The sequence below is a fragment of the Onychomys torridus genome, chromosome 8 (genome assembly GCF_903995425.1).
Source record: "Onychomys torridus chromosome 8, mOncTor1.1, whole genome shotgun sequence".
Classification (NCBI taxonomy): Eukaryota; Metazoa; Chordata; class Mammalia; order Rodentia; family Cricetidae; genus Onychomys; species Onychomys torridus.
The window spans coordinates 10,258,831-10,281,498 of NC_050450.1; the positions used below are offsets into that span (position 1 = coordinate 10,258,831).

The 22,668-nt window shown below is 38.5% G+C and overlaps 1 protein-coding gene across 1 annotated transcript in view; it reads right to left on the reverse strand.

Annotated features, from left to right (window-relative positions):
- Positions 1–12,339, reverse strand: part of Atf7ip2 (activating transcription factor 7 interacting protein 2) — a 34,026-nt gene extending 21,687 nt beyond the window's left edge. Inside the window, exons 1-4 of the mRNA XM_036197782.1 lie at positions 12,186–12,339; positions 8,809–8,927; positions 6,135–6,269; positions 2,531–2,629 (exon numbers count right to left, since the gene is read on the reverse strand). Coding sequence (XP_036053675.1) covers positions 2,531–2,629; positions 6,135–6,269; positions 8,809–8,927; positions 12,186–12,330 — 498 coding nt within the window. The 5' untranslated portion in view covers positions 12,331–12,339. The remainder of the gene's footprint in view (positions 1–2,530; positions 2,630–6,134; positions 6,270–8,808; positions 8,928–12,185) is intronic.
- Between the last annotated feature and the right edge of the window lie 10,329 nt (positions 12,340–22,668).

The window sequence follows — 22,668 nt, forward strand, 5'->3', positions numbered from 1 at the left end:
TCTGACCTGTTCAATCTAGGTTATTAGACACAAAGCAATCTAATTACGATGCCCTGCAAAAATTCCTCAGCAGCGTGTCTCAATGGGCGCTGTCCCCTGGCCTCAGGTTACAGCCTGAAACTTGCAGCTGAGCATTGTCATGGTTATTCACTCCCCTCAGATGTAACTTTTTATTGGTTTCCACAGAATGTATGAAGGGGAAGGAAGAAGAGGAAAGTGAGAAGTGTGAGAAAATAAAGAAAACTATCTATCAGTATGTGTGTGAGTCTTAGTCCCTCAGATAAATAAGAACTATTCCTAATTCCTGCTACTCTGAAGACATTCTCTTTACAACCCTAGAACAGTTCTGGGAGTTGGTCTCTCAGACTGCAATATTAAATGTTTTGTAGTTCAATGACTGATGACCAAAAAGGTGATTTCTATGCCAAAATGAGTCAAAGGAAATTAACATTACAAACCTAGACTGTGAAAACAGGACAAACAAATACTGAGATACTTAGACATCATATATTTTCTAGTAATCTAAGTTTTAAAAACTAAAATAAAAAAAGTGATTTCTAACTTCAAGTTGTTAATTTATTTAAACCTTGGACTCCATGCCTCAATTGAGAATGAACATGGCATTTTGTAAGGGGCAGCATGAAAAATAAGGTAGACACACTAAGGCAGAACTCTGAAGTGCTATTATACTAAGTAAATTGATTTTATATGTGAATACAATCACGCACCCTTAGAAAGCAAAGAGGAACAGTCCATTCACTTACAGGACAAGGTAACATAGATTCACTTTCTCCCTCTCCACTCTTATCTACAACATTATAGGCATGTAAATAATAATTCAATGGGTAATCATAAAGCAACTGAAAAAATATTTTCGTTGTTTTTTGTTTTTAGAGACAGGGTTTTTCTGTAGCTCTTGGAGCCTATCCTGGAATAGCACTGTAGACCAGGCTATCCTCAAACTCACAGAGATCCACCTGCCTCTGCCTCCCGAGTGCTAGGATTACAGGTGTGCGCCACCTGGCACAACTGAAAATTTTAATGACGGGAGACTGGCTACAGACTTCATGACCACAGTGAGCATATGCTATACATTATACTAGATTATAAGGACAACAGACATCTCTCCATCAGTCATTCCAAATATGTAGTAGTGGTTGGTGGTGATTCAATCCCAATACTAGAAGAATCAAAGGTTCCATTTCATAAAACACAGTAGCAGCTGGGTGAACACTGGGGGCAAAGTAAGTCTAAATGGCTGCAGCAACAATAGGAAGCAAAGCCTAACCAAGGACCAATCCCCAGAACCCCATCCCAGAAAAGCAGCCAGCCAAATCTACTTCAAGGCTATATTGCCCTCTTCCCACATGCAAGCCAGCAGCAGGGCATAGACTAGCAACAGTACTCAGCTCTACACCAGAGAGAACCAGCAGTCTCAAAGCACTCTGTGACTAAGAGCATAGATCAACAGCAGTGGGGATATAGTCGGTACCTGCAGGAACCAACAGATAACCAAGAGGAGCCCAAAGAATGAAGCCAAGCAAAAGAGCACACAAAAGCCATGAAAGTAAATTGTTATTGAAACTACAGCTCTGAAGAAGCCAGGTTGTACATACTAAGCCTAAGTAGAGTACCCATAAAGGGAGTAATGGGGCAAATACTCTGACTTTTTGGTCCTTCCAAAGGTGGTAGCTGTATGTATCCTTGTACCCCAGAGCTGTTTTTCTGACCATGAACCTAATTTCTTTTCTTTTTTTTTTTTTTTGGTTTTTCAAGACAGGGTTTCTCTGTGTAGATTTGAGCCTTTCCTGGAACTCGCTTTGTGGACCAGGCTGGCCTCGAACTCACAGAAATCCGCCTGCCTCTGCCTCCCGAGTGCTGGGATTAAAGGTGTGCTCCACCACCGCCTGGCTTTTTATTTATGCATTTTGTTTGTTTGTTTGTTTTTGTTTTTCAAGACAGGGTTTCTCTGTAGCTTTGGAGCCTGTCCTGGACTAGCTCTGAAGACCAGGCTGGCCTCAAACTCACAGAGATCGACCTATCTCTGCCTCCAGAGTGCTGGGATTACAGACGTGCGCCGCCACCGCCGCCCGGCTCCATGAACCAAATTTTAGAGCTGTATTCTGGATATGCGGAGAATTTCAAGTCCTGGTACCTGTTCGTAACAATCCCTCCTTCAGTGTCACTTCTCTGCTTTTCACATTTAACTCTAAAAAACAAGAACCTGGGCAGGAGAGATGGCTCAGAGGTTAAGAGCACTGACTGTTCTTCCAGAGGTCCTGAGTTCAATTCCCAGCAACCACATGGTGGCTCACAACCACCTGTCATGAGATCTGGTGCCCTCTTCTGGCCTGCAGTCATACATACTGCATACATAATAAACAAACAAACAAACAAACAGTCTATCTTAAACAAACAAACAAACAAAACAAGAACCCAACATTGTTATCTAAGTTTTCTGTCCTTGTTTAGAAGTATATTCACACCCAACAAGCCAAGCAGATTAAAGCTTCTGTGTATTTATACGAACCTCACAGACTGTATTATTGGGTACTGTGTTTGGTTTCAAACAATTTCCTTGGGATGATAACACTGTTTTAATACGTCTTTGAAGTCTTCTGATTTTTATCTGGAAGAAAGAACACTTAGGTGTCAATCATACCAGGGTACTAAATACAAAAGAAGAATGAAAATGATTTTACCAAGTAGTCTTGTGAAATGTAGGCATCTACTCAAATAAATGAAAAGATCTTCTTTCCTTTATTTCTTTTTCATCATAATTCCAGGCCCCAATGACTCCCAGAAGGGAATACCTTCTATTCTTTCCCTTAGCTAGCATCTTTACTTTTTAAATTTACTTATTTATTTATACACGTGGTCTGATATATTTCAAGCTGGCCTTGAACCCCTATGTAGCTAAGGATGTCCTTGAATTTGTAGCTGTCCTGCCTCTATCTCTGGGTAGTGGAGCTGTACATGCTGCATGAAGATGGGCTCAAAATAGCTAGGTCATCTACCCCAGTGAAAAACTGCTGGTGGCCGTGTCAGAGGGGCAGCAGGCGGCAATTGAAGTTCAAGGTGCCAGCCCACCAGGAGGAAACTCCCTGATGGGTCAATCTCGGACAGGCAAGGCCCCGAGACCACAGACTCTGGAATGTCTTTTGCTTCTGCTGTGCCTTTACGTGTTTGCTGATGCTGCCTTTCTCTGGTATCTGGCATGGTGTGATTGGGTGTGGGGACTTCCTCACTGCCTGTAAAGTAGTGTGTTTATCTCATGGAAACACATCGTTCTACTGGGCACTTTGATCTGTGGATTGTTATAAAGATGATCCCTCCCTAAGCTGTACTGTCTAATTGATAACAATAATAGCTTATACAGAGTTTTGATGAATAAAAATTACAAACAAGGAAATGTCAGACAGCTAGGGCCTACAAGTTTTACCTAAGAAGCTGCATAGATTGCAGTTCAGGTTAATGATTTAGGAAAACAATTGAGTCCTCAGGAGCCAGGCTGGCTCTACTTCTCTTACTGCTGAATGATGCAGACACAGTTTTCAATATGCATCCTTAGCTAAAACGAAACCTTAAAATAACTTCAGGTTAGATCAGATGAAAACAATCTTAAGTTCACAAGGATACATAGCTGAGTTATAGATTCATTAGGTTAAGGTAAAAAATACAAAGCAGCCCAATTGTCACCAGCTAATGTATTTTCCTTGCTAGGTTTGGTTGGTGATCAAAGGTGATGATTAATTCCTTGTGTGCATTTTTGCCCCCAATCTCCTGATATAAGAAACTATTAATGGCCTTTAATCCCAGCACTTGGGAGGCAGAGGCAGGTGGATCTCTATGAGTTTGAGCCGAGCCTGGTCTACACAGTGAGTTCCAGGAAAAGCACCAAAACTACACGGAGAAACCCTGTCTCAAAAAACTGCTAAATAAATAAGAAAAAAAAAAAAAAAAAAAAAAAAAAAAAAAAAAAGAAACTATTAATGAGTGGGTATGCACACCAAAGATTTAAAGTAGAGCTGACTAATTCTTCTTCATATATAAAAGTTTAGGTTTGTGATTCCTATAAGATTACTTTACAAGGTAAGTAATAAAGCAATTGGTCCTTTCTTTGCAACTGCAAAACTATAGCCTGCCAATAAAAGACCTAACTGAGAAGAACATCTTGCTTGCCCACACAGTTAATCTATAACAAGTTACTTGGGTATGAATATATGTGAGTTCTTGGGAAAATTTGTTTTTCACTTGTAATACATAAAAGGTTTAATCATGTAAGGGATATGGAAAACATGTTTTTAACTGTTTGTTTTGTATTCATTGTAATCATTCACTTGAAAAACAGAATGTAACCACACTGTAATTTTTATATTGCCTGCAAGTTTTTGCTGGGGAATATAAGCTGTAAGGGAAAGAATAGAGATAGAGTTAGAGTTAAAATGAGTTAGAAGGAAAACAAGAATGAGAGAGTTAAAATGAGTTAGAAGGAAAACATCAAGAATAAAGACAGAAAGAAAACATCAAGAATGAGAGAAGAAAAATCACCAGGAAAATAAAGAATAGAGAATCAAAGAATAAAGAAAAGGTCTGAAGGAAACCATCAAGAAAGAGTCAGATAAAAAAGTCATAGTGCTGGGCTGGGCGGTGGTAGTGGTGGCGGTGGAGGCGAAACATGCCTTTAGTCCCAGCAATCGGGAGGCAGAGCCAGAAAGATCTTTGTGAGTTCGAGGCTAGCCTGGTCTATAGAGCAAGGTCCAGGAAAGGTGCATAGCTACACACAGAAATCCAGTCTTGGGGGGAAAAAAAAAAAGTCATAGCGTGTGCCTACACTGTGGATTTCCCTTTGAGTCTGGAGGCTGGCCCCCCAGGTATCGATAATAAATTCGAACACAGTCAACATTTGCTATCCAAATAGGAACGGTTCCAGGTCCTATAGATACAAAAATATGCCCATTAAAACCATACACACAATCTCTTGTGCACTTTAAATTGTCTTTAGATTACTTACAAGGTCTAATACAATGGGAATACTATTACATAGCTGTTACAATGTACTGTTCAGGGAATAATGACCCGACAAAAAGATGGTACACATTCAATAGAAACACTTTTTCCCTGAATATTTTCAGTCTGTCTGTGGTGGCACATGCCTTTAATTTCAGCATTTAGGAGGCAGTGGCAGCAGGCCTCTGGGATTGTGAGACCTTCCTAATCTGTATAATGAATTCCAGGACAGTCAGGTAGTTGAGGCTATATAATGAGACCCCAAATCAACAACAAAAGAAAAAAAAATCAGTCTGCAATTAAATATAGACACAGAACTCAAAATGTGGAAAACTGATAAGGCAGTCAGCTACTTAAGATGGTTAAGAATGGAAGGGGCTTGTTCGGATGGTTCATGCTTCTAATTCCAAAATCAAGAGGATTTTAAAGGAGAAGGATATAGAGTTCAAAACAAACGTAGACTACATATACCTAGATCCAACCTCAAAAAAGAAAAGAATGAAAGATAAAAACAGGAAACTTAATCTGTCTGCAATAAAACTGATGTTGGTAAAAACAAACAAACAAACAAAAAACCCCCACCAGATCGTAACCCTAGAAAAATAAAAAAATAAAAATAAGAAAAAGAAAGGTAGACAGTTTAAAAGATCTTAAAACAGATTATACATTATTTATAATATTTATAATTATATTATTATATATAATTCTATTGCTATTTATTAATAATAATATTATTTATTAAGAGTTTACACAAACTCTAATAAAGCACATACCAGACTGGAAAGAAAAATGCCCACGAACTACAGATAACCATCAACAGACACAAAATGCCTACTAGGACTAAGATTAAACTAGTAGGTCTTTTATTGTAGTGGTTGTCAACCTGGGGTTGTATCTCATATCCTGCATATCTGATATTTACATTACGATTCATAACAGTAACAAAATTACAGTTATGAGGTAGCAACAAAAGTAATCTTATGGTTGGGGGTCAGCACAACATGAGGAATTGTATTAAAGGGTCACAGCATTGGCAATGTTGAGAACCACTGGTTTAGCCCAACCTACAGAATATGACCACACTCCACATATAACAAAAGGAAGAAATAAAACTAGAAACTTACAAAGAGTTCACCAGCTATTGCTTCATGCTTATTCTTACACTGGGTCTTCCCAATGCGTTCATTCAGTTCACTCAGTTTTTTATCGAATAGATTACAATTTATCATGTAGATTTCCTGTCGGATCCAATGTTTAACCTAGATTTTAAAATAAAAGCCAAAACATGCCAGTTTCAAATTTCAAAACAATTTTACTTCCTGCTTTTTATTTTTATGTGTTTTGCCTGAATGTATGTATGTGTACTATGCACAGGGGCCAGAAGAGGACATCAGAACTCCTGGAAAAGGAGTTATAGATAGTTACGAGATAGCATGTGGGTTCTGGGACTTGAACCAGGGTCCTTTAGAAGAAGAGACATTGTTCTTAAAATCTGAGCCATATCTCCAGTCCACTCCTACTTTTTTTGAGACAGTATTTTTCACTATGTAGCCTCAGCTAGTCTGTAGTAGACCAGACTATCCTCAGCTTCAAAGAGATGCACATGACTTTGCACCCCAGGTGCTGGATTAAAGGTGTGTACCTACAAGCCCAGCTTTTTTTCTACTGCTTAAAAATTGCTTTACTCTTTCTTAATTTTTTTGTCTGTTTGTTTGTTTTTGAGACAGGGTTTCTCTGTGTAACAGCCCTGGCTGTCCTAGAACTCACTTTGTAGACTATGCTGGCCTCCAACTCACAGGGATCTACCTGCCTCTGCCTCAGAAGTGCTGGGATAAAAGGCATATACCACCACCACCCAGCCTTCCTGATGTTTTATAATGACAAACTGCTACATATTATTATACCAGTAAGTATTATAAAACTGAACATTAAATTTTGCACAGTATGTCTAATATTTAAAGTGAAAATAAACATGTTAAGATTAAGTTCATCCTCAAAATAACTATAATTCATATAGTTCCAGTTGACTACTGTTTTCATAATGTATATTAAGCACAGTGTATACCAATTGAATAACACAATAACCATAATGAATTACAATCAGAACCATCAAAACAACAGAGTTGCCAGGCGGTGGTGGTGCACACCTTTAATCCCAGCACTCGGGAGGCAGAGCCAGGTGGATCTCTGTGAGTTCAAGGCTCGTCTACAGAGTGAGTTCCAGGAAAGGCGCAAAGATACACAGAGAAACCCTGTCTCGAAAAACCAAAAAAACAAAACAAAACAAAAAAATAATAAAAAAAAAACAAAAAACAACAGAGTACAGCTATTCTACTAGAACTGAAGATTATATTTCTTCCCTTTTTTGTTTGTCTTCTGTTTTGTTTCTTTGAAATAGGGTTTCTCTGTATAGTCCTGCATGGCTGTCTTGGAACTCACTCTAGAAACCAGGCTGGCCTCAAACTGAGATCTGCCTGCCTCCGCCTCTCCCAAGTGCTGGGATTAAAGGCATGTACCACCTAGCCTGGAAGATTATATTTCAATTCCTAGTTGATCAAACAGATGGACCATGAAGAAACAAATAATTGGACAAAAATGAAAGCAATAAGTATATTTAATAGTGTTATAAAAAGCAGTATACCTAGGTTAGTTTGGAAGAGGAGGTATGTAACTTGACTCGAAAATGAGTCTATGAAATAGTAACTGTGATTCGATAAACAGTTATTGCCAGTGACCAAGAAACCCCATGACCAATACAAAATGTTGGATTGTCAAGTAAAGCTCAAGGTCATCTCATGGTTGACTTAGACATCTGGCAACTTATTGATTAAAAAAAAAATCTATTTCTTTCTACAAGACTTCTACAGATATGTAATTCTGTAGATCACTTGGTCTAGAATCACTCCAGAAAACAGAAACATATTGGCAATATAAATAATTTAAATCTTAATGTTTCTGCTTACATTATGACCTAGTTAGTTTATGTCAACTTGAAACAAGCTACCTAGAATCTCTCAAGTGAGAAAATGTCTTCATAAATGGAGTTGTAGGGAAGCAACCCTGAATGGGATTTTCTTAACTGGTGATCCACAGAGAAGAGACCAGTCCATTATGGATTAGGGCAGCCCTCAATTGGTGGTCCTGGGTACTATAAGAAAGGGGCTGCCGGGTGATGGTGGCACACACCTTTAATCCCAGCACTCAGAGGCAGAGAGGCGGGTGGGTCTCTGTGAGTTCGAGGCCAGCCTGGTCTATAGACTGAGTTCCAGGACAGCCAAGGATATTCAGAGAAACCCCAACTGGAAACCTGCCCCACCCCCCAAACCCCCGGGGGGGGGGGGGGGAAGAAAAGAAAGAAAGAAGGCTAAGTAAGCCATGTGAAGCAAGCCAGTACACAGTACCACTCCATGGTCTCTGCATCAGCCTCTGCCTCCAGGTTCCTGCCCTGACTACTTTCCTGGATGATAAACTATGATATCAAAGTATAAGCCCAAGAAACTCTTTCCTCCCAAGTTGCTTTTGATCATGGTGTTTCATCATAATAATAACCCTAACTAAGACATACTGTAAAGGTGTGTGTGTGTGTGTGTGTTTTGAGGTATGTTCCATGGAAGCAAGAGGTGTCAGATCCCCCAAGCTGGAGTTATAGGTTATGAGCCACCAGAAGTGGGTGCTTGGAACTGAACTCAACTTTGCAAGTGCTCTTAACTCCCCGCCCCCACTCTCTTGCCCTTTCAACATTTTTTACTAATCAGAAGTGTTAAGTTCCTAAAGAAAGTATTTTAAGCCCAACATTACCTGTTCTAGCAGTGCTGTATGCCTTTCCAGAACTACACAACCATTTTCATTAATTTGCTCTGAAGCTTTCATGAGTTTAACATTTTCTTTGTTTTCTGAAAACATCTTCTGGTTATATCCTAGAGGAGATAGAAAGATTACAGGTAAAAGTATTTTTCTTTCTTTCTTTAATCATTCATTCATTCATTTATTATGTATACAGTATTCTGCCTGCATGTATCCTTGCAGGCCACCCCAGATCTCATTACAGATAGTTATGAGCCACTATGTGGTTGCTGGGAATTGAATTCAGGACCTCTGGAAGAGCAGTCAGTGCTCATAACCTCTGAGCCATCTCTCCAGCACCCGAAGTATTCCTTAAGAAGAAGATAGACACAATAAAATAGGACAACAGTAGTACTCAAAAAATTTTAATTAATAAATTTTTTTAGCTGGGCATGGTAGTGTATGACTTTAATCCCAGCACTCAGGAGGTAGGGTCAGGTAGAACTCTGTGGGTTCAGTACTATATAAGCAGACCCTATCTTAAAGAAATATATATTTAAAGTAAATGCAACTGCATAAAAACATTTTCATATAATGTTCTTTAAAAAAGAAATCTTAGGTAGGATTCTGGTCTCAGATATAAACCCTTTTCAATCTTGTTTCACAGGGATAACCACTGGGCAAGGAGGCAAATAGTTCAAATTATAGCATTTGGAAGGTGGTAAGAGAATCAAGAATTCAAGGCCAGACTTATGCTATATAGTGAGTGAGACCCTGTCTCATCAAAACAAAAACATGAAAAAACAACAAAGCCTTCCAAACACATAATACAAACAAACAAAACCCAAAACGAAACCCTAAGTAAATTGTATAATGTAAGCTTCTCTATATATAGTCACTTAAGGAATCCATTACTTTGATGAAGTTATTCAGCAATTTAAATTAACTTTAAAATTATTATGTAGTCTGAACATGAATAAAAGATTCTCTATAGTGTGGGCATGTGTACATTGTACATAATGTGTGTGTGTGTGTGTGTGTGTGTGTGTGTGTGTGTGTGTGTGTGAATGCCGTGACACTGAGAGTGGAGGTCAGAGGACCTCTTTGTGAAGTCATTTCTCTCCTTCCACCTTTATGTGGGTTCTAGGCACCAAGCTTTGAAGACAGCACCTTTATCTGTTGACCCATCTTGCTGGTCCAAATCAACATTTTAATCAACCAACGGAAAAATCCTACTTCTAATGATATTTATTTTGTTATTTAATAATTTTATAACTCCAGCTCTTCCTCTTTTAATTACCTGGTTTCTCTCTAAGTAGCTCTCTGTAGTTGGGCATATGAATGAACTGCGTCTACCTCTTATTTACATATGATCTATAAATCTATTCTATGCAAATAAATAGATCCACCAACAACTTAATGTACCTGTTCTCTAGGGGGACTTACAAAGCTCCTCCTCCCAAGGAGCTATCGGTAGTTAATGTTTAATTTACTGGTGTATCCACTAGTAAGATACCCATGTTCCTTTAATCAACAGTAATTAAACTCACTGGGTCACAACAAGCAAACACCCATGAAGGTAGAAGAGAGATTACTTGGTTTTGGTTAATCCTTTCCCTCTTTTGCTGTGCTGAGATTCACATAAGAGATGGTAATGGGGTAGAAGGCAAATATGATCTAAATACTTTATGCACATATGAAAATCTCATAATGAAACCCATTATGTATAATTAATAAATATTAATAAAAATCTACAATCTAATAAACAAAACTTAAAAATAGCAAGAGATATAGTTAAAATGAATCATTTTCCATAAACTTCTTTTTGAGATTTTCTGTTCTCACATGGGAAAGTGATTTCCTTTTTTGGGTAATATTTCAACTTTCCTTTTGATATTAGATAGCATTGAATTGAATGAAGTTTGACCTAAGCCTCCTTGCACACTTATTTGTAGTTTGGCTTGAATGTCTTTCTGTATGTGGTAAACTGTAATTTTAACTTGATGTGTAAACAATCTGTGGCTTACTTTTTTTTGGCCTGACTGTATTGTGTACATGACTGATGCCCTGGGAGGCCTGAAAAGGGCATCTGATCTTCTAAAACTGGAGTTATAGATGGTTGTGAGCCAATATGTAGTGCTGGGAATCAAATCTGGGTTCTCCAAAGAGCAACCAGTGCTCTTAACCACTAAGCCCCTGTAACATACTTCTATGGAAATAAACTTCCAAAACTCAGAGGTATTTAAATGACCAAGTAAAACAGACACACTAACCAATCAGGCTGCCGCTTCTCTGTATCTCACTTCCTATAATTTTAATCTGCCAACATGAAAGGAAGGTTTGTTGTTATTTAGATACAGGGTCTCATGTAGCCTAGTCTGGCCTCAAATTTGCTTTGTAGCTGAGGATGACCTTGAACTTATGATCCTTCTGTCTCTACCTCTTTAGTACTCCAGATCACAGGCATGCATGCACCACAATGCCCAGTTTTATGTGGTGCTGGGGACTGAACCCAGAGCTTTTTCCACACTACCAATTGAGTTACATATACCCCCAGCCTCAGAAAAGAGCTCTTTTGAACAATATTTGGTCCTGCCTGTTGCCTAATTCTAGCACTGCAAATAAAGCCAGCAATTAGTGATTAGCTATAATTTTCTCCTTTAACAATGTATCTTTCCATCTCAGAATCAAGAATAATTTACAAACAAAACAACTTAAAACATAGCCATCATTTACTTTTTGTCTTATCTATATGTAGTCTACTTTTTTGTATGTTTGAGACCTTCAAATACCCCTAAGGAAAGTGCTATTTGAATTTCTCCAGAAGACACAGAGGCATAAATTGACTGTTACTACTACTAAGGCCAAGGTAATGCCTACCCCTTGAGTGTGCACCTCCACAACTTAACAGGTGAGAGTGAGAGGTCCCATTGCACTCTTCCGTTTTCTTAAGGGCATCAGCACAATTACTAGAGCAGACTGAATTCACCAGGTTAGGTGCTTCCTCAAGAGACACAAAACAGGAGTCTGAATTTAAAAAAACCTGAGTTTGACCTTTAGACTCTGAAGTAAAGTTTGCTTCTAAACTGAAAGCTATCTTGTTGATTATTCTGGGTTACAGCACTTAAATTTACCAGATAGCCACCAACTTTTTAGTATAAAGTTACTGTAATTCTCTTCATGTTCAGAAAATGATCTTGATACATTTAACTCCTTTTTAAAATGAGTTTCAGAAGTGTTCTACATTTCTTCTACTGCTTTAATTAAATTCTGGAAGAATGCTATACTTTCCTGTGAGAATACTGAATTACCACTAGAGTCAAATGAGGCATCAACATTTCCATAATGTGTACACTTGCTAGCTATAAGCTCAGGACTTAAGCTCAGATTACCATTTGAAATATTAGTTCCAACTGTTGATTTTGAAGCTTCAACATTCTTTGACTTGTTCAGGATCTCCAACTGCTTCCGGCAACTTGTAGGCATTGTTTTTTTGGCCTTTAAAACTTTCTGTCTTTTCCTGTCTGGACTTTCCATATTTTGTATCCTAGAATTTAAGATATATTCAACATGATACTTTGCCTCAAAAAACAGATTTAAATGCATTTCCTCAGTTAAATAGTTATAATAACATTAAACTAATACCAAGACTATCTTTCCATATTAATTATATCTATTTGGAAGTTATATTCTAAACAGAAATAATTAGAGCCAAGATTTTAAATAGGTCAGACTATAATGAAGACAAAGGTACCAATAGGACAGGCTTGAAACCGGAAAGAGCTTCACATACAACTATTTAACTTGTCTTAAAAGTATTATCTGGACAAAGGAGAAAAAGACTGGTATTATATAGGATTATATAGGATTCAAGTTTACTAGATAGGTATATGTGGAAAAAGCATACTTTACTCTTTACCTCACTTTCATCTTAAAATCAGTTCCAAAATAGGTAACAGAAGCAATAGCAAGCCAGGCGGTGGTGGCGCACACCTTTAATCCTAGCACTCGGGAGGCACAGGCAGGCGGATCTCTGTGAGTTCGAGGCCAGCCTGGTCTACAGAGTGAGTTCCAGGAAAGGCACAAAGCTACAAAAAACCAAAAACAACAACAACAACAACAACAAAAAAAACACGCAGAAACAATAGCAAAGTAACACTAGATGGGTCACATGAATAAACATGAATGGTTAAAGTTTTGGGAAGAAAATCAGACCTTTTTGAAGCAGGCAAATCTTATTCCTGTAGAAAGCTCTAAAGCATAATAAATAAATATAATAATAAAAGTATGTCCACTAAAAATCAAGTGCATGGAGAAAGTTGATGTAGAAAAGTAGCAAACAATGTACATATCTAACCTAGCTCCCCAGTAAGGAAGAAATCTCAGACACAGAACAGGTAGACATGCTGACACCAGAATGGCAATCTTAGCTGCAAGAGAAATCCACAGGATAGACTGGCTGAGAGAATCAGAATCCTCCAGTCTCTCTCTTCTTCATTCCTGGATTACAAGCATGCACCACCACACCCATCGTTTTAACATGGGAGCTGGGGAAATAAGGCGGTAACTGAGCCATTCCTCCTGCCTTATACTTTTTTTTGATATTATTGTATACGAGCTCTTTTCTTAACAGCTTTTTTGGACTCTTCATTTAAAGTCCTGATGTTCCAAGATGAATGGGGTTATAGCCCAATAAATTCAAGTTGAAATGAACTTAAAACCCCAAATAAGCTCACATTTAAAGCTGCCCCAATTTTTTTTCATTTCTTAACTCTTTGAGACAGAGACTGATGTAGTCAGACTGGTCTTAAACTTACTATGGAGCTAACTGTTGATGTTCCTACCTCTATCTCCTCAATTCTGAGACTCCAGATATTTACTAGATAGAGGCCTAGTTTTAGGAGGTGCCAGGAATCAAACTCAGGGTTTCATGTGTGCTACTATACTGGATTAAAGCTGGAAAACTTAAGTCCAACAAACCCAGTGTAAATTTTAAAAAGATTAAAGTTCAATCACTATAGACTGAAGGATATTTCTATATGCTAATCTTTTATCTTTTAACTTTGATGATCTTGATTTGATCTTTCATTTTTATGGACTTCTTACAATTTTGTACTTGCTAGTACTTATTTTTAAAAGACTAAAAGTTTTTCATTCTTTCTAATCTCTATACTTTTAGTTTACTTTCATATCTAACTATCTACACAAGATCCTTTGGTACAATATTGAATAAAAGAGGCAAGAGGAATTCCTTGTTCCTAATTTAGAAGGGAAAACTTCAGCTCATCACAAAGTATGATGTTATCTGTGGATTTATCACAGATGCTTTTTAACAGATTAAATTATCAGGGACTATGGGGGTCCAGGAAGAATCTACAACCAGCTGATAATTAATCTTTGATGAAAAGAAATGAATCTATATACACGGAACTCCTTAGTCCATACACTTCATTATTCTGTGATAGTTCTCTCTCTACACAGCTCTATTCTATTCTGCTCTCATGTCTAGCTCATTTCTTGCCTGATTTCTCTCTATATTTAACTATTGTCCCCTCTAGATTCTATCTTAATTCCTTCATCTAGTTCTGTCCCTTCTAGGTTCTCATCCAGCTAGTTCTTTCCCCTAATCAGCTCCTCTCCCATCTCCTTCTCTCTCATCTGGCTCTTCCTCATGTTGTTCTTCCCCATCTTGCTCTTCCTCATCTTCCATCTCATTCCTCTAGTTCTCTCTTCTAGCCCTTCAATCTAGTTCTTCCCCATCTAAGTTTGTTCAAGTTCTTATCCATCTAGTTCTTCCATTCTCTTTTTTCTTCTCTGTCCCATGCCCTGGGAGTCCCATTATAAAAAAAGGGAGGGCCTGAGCTAAATTGTGTAAAGCTATTACTTAATGTCCATCTGACCTAGGTGGTGTCTCCTTGTGGAATTTATGTTAAGTCAGGAGACTTAATGTGGGCTGTTATCATAGTTAGTCCTCAGAAGTTGGGAGCCCCCCTGGGCGGTGTTTCCTGTATTCCTTGAAAGTGGCTAAGGGAGATATCTGATTCCAGAGAAAGCCTTTCCTGAGGCTGTTCTCCAAATCCCTGGAATGTGTATGTCCAGAGAGTGATCAATCCACATTGTTAGCCCTTCTAAGGGAAAAGTAAATTGGGAAAACTATGAAGGCACCCATGATTTTCATAACAGAATACAGCTGATATATAACAAGCCAAGTAACACCAAAAACTCCTTGGGATTTGGCTTCCTCTGGAGGAATTCCTTGATCCCTCCAGGTAGTGACTTTGCCATAACCAGCCAAGTTCTTATGATATATTCTTGTAGCCCGTAGCATTAAATAAGACTCAAGTGATTAACTCATCTAGTGGTGTTGCACTGCTGGTCATAAAACACAGTTTGTAGAATGCTTGCCTATTATGTACACAGCTTCAACTTTAACCCCCAGTACTGCATAAAATCCAAGCATGGTGACTCAACAGGCCTGTAATTCCAACATTCAGGAACAAATGAAGGCAAAATGATCAGGACTTTGTTATCCTTGGATACATAGCCAGTGTGAAGTCAACAAGGGCTCCATGACCCAAGGTGGGCTGGAGAGATGGCTCAGAGGTTAAGAGTGTTGGCTGCTCTTCCATAAGACCTGAGTTCAATTCCCAGCAACCACATGGTTGCTCATATCCATCTGTAAAGGGATCTAATGCCCTTTTCTGGCATGCAGACTTAAATGCAGAAAGAGTATTCATTTTAAAAGGTTAAAAAAAAAAAAAAAGGTGGGGCTGGAAGGATGGTTTAGTGGTTAAGAGCACCGACTGTTCTTCCAGAGGTCCTGAGTTCAATTCCCAGCAACCACATGCAAGAGATCTGGCGCCCTCTTCTGGCATGCAGGGACAAATGCAGACAGAATACTGTATGCATAATAAATAAATAAATCTTTAAAAAAAAAAAAAAGAAGGAATGTGGTGGTATTGTGTTTCCCCACAATATTGTGCACCCTAATAAATTTATCTGGGGACAGAGAACAGACAGCCACTAGAACAAAGCCAAAAATGGTGGCTAAAAAATGGGTCAGAGCAAGCCATAGCCGAAGTTGGGCTGTGATGGTGCATGCCTTTAATCCCAGCACTTGGGAGGCAGAGCTAGCCGGATCTCTGAGTTCAAGGCCACTTTAGAAACAGCTAGGCATGGTGACACAGCCTTTAATCCCAGAAATCCAGCCTTTAATCCCAGGCAGTGATAGCAGAAAGGTATATAAGGCATGAGGACCAGGAACTAAGTTAAGCATTTGGCTGGTTTATCATTCAGGCTTTGGAGCAGCACAGTTCAGCTGAGAGCCATTGGGATGAGGACTCAGAAGCTTCCAGCCTGAGGAAACAGGATCACCTGAGGAACTAGCAAAGTGAGATAGCTGTGGCTTGCTCTGATTCTCTGATCTTACAGCATTCACCCCAATAACTGGCCTCAGGTTTGATCTTATTGATAAGACCTGTTAAGATTCCTACTCAAAGGGGAAAAAAAAGCAGCAAAAACAAAACACCTGAGTGTTTGAATACTTGGTCCCCAGTTAGTGGAAAGGTTTGGGATTATGTGTAGGTTTATTGGAGGAGATGTGTCACTGGGTATGGGCTTAAAGGTTCCAAAAGTCCAAAACATTCCCAGTTAGCCCTCTCTGCCTCTTCCAGTACAATTCCTGCCTATAGGCTCGAATGCTTTCCCACCATGATGGTCATGGACTCTAAATCTCTGAAACTGTAAGCCCCAAATAAACACTTTCTTTTACTAAGCTGCTTTGGTTATTATTTCTTATCATAGCAATAGAGAAGTAACTAAGAAAAATTGGTACTAGGAGTGGGGTATTGAAAATCAATAATTATATTGATCATGCTACTCTTTGAAAGACTATGGACCAAGAATGAAGGTGAATGCTGTCAGTATGGCTTAACAGACTATCCTACTAGGATCTTGGAAGACAGTAGTGCTGAGACCAAAGTAGACTACTGGAGGTTCAGATGATGAGGTTTGAGAGGGGAACAATATTAGCAACTGGACCAGAGACCACTCTTGTGATACTTGGGCAAAAACTGTGGCTACTTTTTGTCCATGTCCTAAGAATCTGCCTGAAGCCAATCTGAAAAGCTCTGGACTAATTTCCTTGGCAGAACAGATTCCATGACAGCTTAATATTAACTGTTGGGATACAAAAACATTGGAATAACCTCCTGTATCTTATTGGACCACCATGCCTTAAAGTTAGATTTCAACAAAACAAAAATTATAGAAAGCCTACAATCTCATGGAAACTGAATAATGCCCACCTGAAATGAAACACCAATGGGTCAAGGAAGAAATAAAAAAAGAAATTAAAGATTTTCTAGAATTCAATGAAAATGAAAGTACAACATACCCAGACTTATGGGACTCTATGAAAGCAGTGCTAAGAGGAAAATTCATAGCACTAAATGCACACATAAAGAAGATGGATAAATCTCATTCCAATGACTTAACAGCACAACTGAAAGCTCTAGAACAAAAAGAAACAAACTCACCCAGGAGGAATTGACACCAGGAAATAATCAAATTGAGGGCTGAAATCAATGAAACAGAAACCAAGAGAAAAATACAAGAATCAATGAAACAATTTGTTCTTTGAAAAAAAGCAGTAAGATAGACAAACCCCTAGCCAAATAACCAAAAGGCAAAGAGACAGCACCCAAATTAACAAAATCAGAAATGAAAAGGGAGAAATAACAACAGACAACGAGAAAATCCAGAGTATCATCAGGTCATACTTCAAAAACCTGTACTCCACAAAATTGGAAAATCTAGAAGAAATGGACAATTTTCTGGATAGATATCATATACCAAAGTTAAATCAAGACCAGATAAACTATTTAAATAGACCAATAACCCTTAAAGAAATAGAAACAGTCATCAAAAGTCTCCCAACCAAAAAAAAGCCCAGGACCAGATGGATTCAGTGCAGAATTCTACCAGATTTTCAAAGAACTAATTCCAATACTCTTCAAATTGTTCCACACAATAGAACAGAAGGAACATTACCAAACTCTTTTTATGAGGCTACAATTACCCTGATACCCAAACCACACAAAGATGCAACAAAGAAAGAGAATTACAGACCAATCTCCCTCATGAACATTGATACAAAAATATTCAACAAAATATTGGCAAACCAAATGCAAGAACACATCAAAAAAATTATTCACTATGACCAAGTAGGTTTCATGCCAGGGATGCAAGGATGGTTCAACATACACTATATAAACAAACTGAAAGAAAAAAAAAAACACATGATCATCTCATTAGGTGCTGAAAAAGCCTTTGACAAAATCCAACACCCTTTCGTGATAAAGGTCTTAGAGAGATCAGGAATACAAGGAACATTACTGAACATAATAAAGGCAATTTACAGCAAGCCAACAGCAACCATCAAATTAAATGGAGAGAAACTCAAAGCAATTCCACTAAAATCAGGAACAAGAAATACAAGGCTGTCCACTCTGCCCATATTTATTCAATATAGTACTTGAAGTTCTAGCTAGAGCAATAAGACAACAAAAGAAAATCAAAGGAAGAAGTCAAACTTTCACTATTTGCAGATGATATGATAGTATACATAAGTGACCCCCAAAATTCTACCAGGGAACTCCTACAGCTGATCAACTCCTTCAGTAAAGTGGCAGGATACAAGATCAACTCAAAAAAATCAGTAGCCCTCCTATACACAAATGATAAAAGGGCTGAGAAAGAAGTCAGAGAAACATCATCCTTTACAATAGCCACAAATAATATAAAATACCTTGGGATAACACTAACTAAACAAGTGAAGGACCTTTTGATAAGAACTTTAAATTTCTAAAGGAAAATTGAAAAAGATATCAGAAAATGGAAGGATCTCCCATGCTCATAGATAGGTAGGATTAACATAGTAAAAATGGCAATCTTACCAAAAGCAATCTACAGATTCAATGCAATCCCCATCAAAATCCCAACACAATTCTTCACAGACTTAGAAAGAACAATACTCAACTTCATATGGAAAAACAAAAGGCACAGGATAGCTAAAAGAATCCTGTATAATAAAGCAACCTCTAGAGGCCTCACCATCCCTGACCTTAAGTTCTACTACAGTAATAAAAACAGCTTGGTACTGGTATAAAAACCGACATACAGACCAATGGAATCGAATTGAAGACCCTGACATTAATCCATGCATATATGACCTGATTTTTGACAAAGAAGCCAAAACTATACAATGGAAAAAGAAAAGTATCTTCAACAAATGGTACTGGCATAACTGGATGTCAATATTGTAAAAGATTACAAATAGATCCATATTTTTCACCATGCACAAAACTCAAGTCCAAGTGGATCAAAGACCTCAACATAAATCCAGTTACACTAAACTTAATAGAATAGAAAGTAGGAAGTACACTTGAACACATTGGCACAGGAGATCACTTCCTAAATATAACACCAGCAGCATAGAAACTGAGCACAACAGTTAATAAATGGGACCTCTTGAAACTGAGAAGCTTTTGTAGGGCAAAAGACATGGTCAATAAGACAAAAAGACAGCCTACAGAATGGGAAAAGACCTTCACCAACCACATATCTCACGGAGGACTGATCTCCAAAGTATATAAAGAACTCAAGAAACTAGACATCAAAATACTGAACAATCCAATTAAAAAATGGGCTAAAGAGCTAAACAGAGAATTCTCAAAAGAAGAATCACAAATGGCTGAAAGACATTTAAAGAAATGCTCAACATCCTTAATCATCATAGAAATGCAAATCAAAACAACTCTGAGATACCACCTTACACCTCTCAGAATGGCTAAGATCAAAACCACCAAGGACAGCTTATGTCGGAGAGGATGAGAGTAAAGGAAACACTCCTCCACTGTTGGTGGGAATGCAAACTTATACAACCACTGTGGTAATCAGTATGGTGGTTTCTCAGAAAATTGGGAATCGATCCCAGCCATACCACTCTTGGGCATATACCCAAGGAATGCTCAATCATACCACAAAGATACATGCTCAACTATGTTCATAGCAGCATTATTTGTAATAGCCAGAACCTGAAAACAACATAGATGCCCATCAACTGAAGAATGGATTAAGAAAATGTGGTACATATACACAATGGAGTACTACTCAGCAGAGAAAAACAATGACAGCAAGAAATTTGCAGGCAAATGGATGGAACTAGAAAATATCATCCTGAGTGAGGCAACCCAAACCCAGAAGGACAAAAGTGGTATGTACTCACTCATAAGTAAATTCTAGATATAAAGCAAAGAACAATCAGACTGCAACCTACAGAACCAGGGAGGATATATAGCAGGGGGGACCCTAGGAAGACTGTGGCTTATAATAAGTTTTGGTTTTGCTCAATCACTGGGCATGCTTTAGTGAAACATTTCACTATTAGGATAAGAATTTATAGTGTATCAAGCTGATAATAGAAAAATAAATAAATAAAAATGAAAAGAAAATTAACTGTTGGGTGGTTATTAGTAATCACCCTTACAGGTTTACAATGAAAAAGCAAACAGGGGCTGGAGAGATGGCTCAGAGGTTAAGAGCACAGGTTTACAATGAAAAAGCAAACAGGGGCTGGAGAGATGGCTCAGAGGTTAAGAGCACCGACTGCTCTACCAGAGGTCCTGAGTTCAATTCCCAGCACCCACATGGTGGCTCACAACCATCTATAATAAGATCTGGCACCCCCTTCTATATACTAAATAAATAAATATTTTTAAAAAAGAAAAGAAAAAGCAAACAGTAAAAAGAAATAAAAAATGTACAGTATGAATAAAAAAGCACCAGGAAATTCAATTCTGGAGCCAAGGCTTGGCTGAAAGATATAAGGCCTGCTGTGAAATGGAATAAAGGGAATGTGCCCTCTTCAGGATAAAAACTATCTAATCTTACAACTTGTAAAAGGAAAAGGCCTGAGGTTTTTTCTGCTCCTAAAAAGCAACAACAAACTTCTGGAAATGTCTTTCTGTGTGTTGTGAATGTGTTGTTCTGATTGATTGATAAATAAAATGCTGGTTGGCCAGTAGCCAGACAGGAAGTATAATATAGGTGGGATAAGCAGGGAGGAGGATGCTAGGAAGTAGAAGGCTGAGTCAGGATACACTGCCAGCTGCTGCCACCATGAGAAGCAAGATATAAGGCTACCGGTAAGCCACGAGCCACATGGCAAGGTATAGATTTATAGAAATAGGTTAATTTAAGATATAAGAACTAGATAGCAAGTTCATGCCCATACAGTTTATAAGTAATATAAGTCTCTGTGTGTTTACTTGGATCTGAGCAGCTGCAGGGCCCAGGCAGGACTGGAGAAATCTCCAGTTACAATAAACCAAAGCTTATGCAAAGTAATTCAAGGAGGGGGCAATGATTCACCTCAAGCAGGCAGCCGAACTTGGCGTCTTGGCCATGTGGTTCTGACTTTAGAGTCATGAAGGAAACAGGAGATAGGGAGTGTAGAAGTTTGAAAGAAAACGGCTCCCACAGGCCCACAGGGAATGGCACACTAAGGTGTGGCTAACGTGTCACTAAGGGGTGGGATTTGAGGTCTCAAAAGCTCAAGTAAGGCCTAGTGGCATTCTCTTCCTGCTGCCTATGTTAGAACTCTCTGCTTCTCCAGTACCATGTCTGCCAGAATGCCACCATGCTTCCCGCCACGACAATAACAGAATAAACCTCCAACTGTAAGCCAGCCACAAGTAAATGTTCTCATGTATAAGAGTTGCCATGGTCATGGTGTGTCTATACAGCAATAAAACCCTAACTAAGACAAGAAGGTTGTGGTATCTTCCTTTGCTGTAAGGAGAAACACTGAGACCAAGTATGTGGCAGAGGAGTCCCTACATGGAAGCCGTGAGGGGCCATTTCATGAAGCTGTCAAAGGGAAGCCTGGTGTACTAGAGACCCCAGGATATTAAAGCACCAGAGCCATGAGACCATCTGCTAAGGAAAGCTACACACAGGGAGTGGAACCTGCACAAGGGAATTATGGGTGTAACTAAGACACCTTGCAAATAAATATCACACACCTAAATTGAACTGAAGTCTATACAACTTAATGACCTTATATACAGTTTAGACCTCTTCTTTAGCAAAAGAAAAAGGTATAGTACATTTTTTCAATGAAAGCATTTGACTTGGGGCCTTTTCTCCTAACTCAAGCTCATCCATTGTTAGACCCCTACACAAGTTTTCTTGTTTTTCAATTTTAGTAATTTGTATAGTGGGGATTTTTATATTTCATGTAATAGCATAGCACACAGCTGTATTGTTCTGTAGTATTTCACTGTAATATTTTAAATTTTTAAATTTTATGTGCATGAGGGTTCTGCCATCATGCCCCCTCAAGCTCCTGCCTCACTGGGTAGTGAGTCTGAATTAGTTACTTTTCTGTTGCGTGATCAGAGCCTGACAAGAAACAAATTAAGGGAGGAAAGGGCTATTTTGGCGTGCAGTTTCAGGGGATGCAGCAGATTGCAGCAAAGACAAAGACGACATGGAGGTAGGAAGATATGATCACTGGTCTTACTGGTCCACATTTAGGAAACACAGAGCAGATAGGAAGTTGAGTTGGGCTATGAACCACAAGGTTCATTCACAGAGATTCTGATTAATCCTGCAAGACTCTTGTCTGCTAAAAGATCCACAGCCCTCCAAAATAGGGCCAGTGGCTGAGGACCAAGTGTTCAAACACATGATCCTATAAAACAGTGTTTTCCAACCTGTGGGTCAAGACCCATTTGGGAGTCAAACAATATTTTCACAGGGTGTCCTAAGACCATCAGAAAACACAGGTGTTTACATTAGGATTCAAAACAG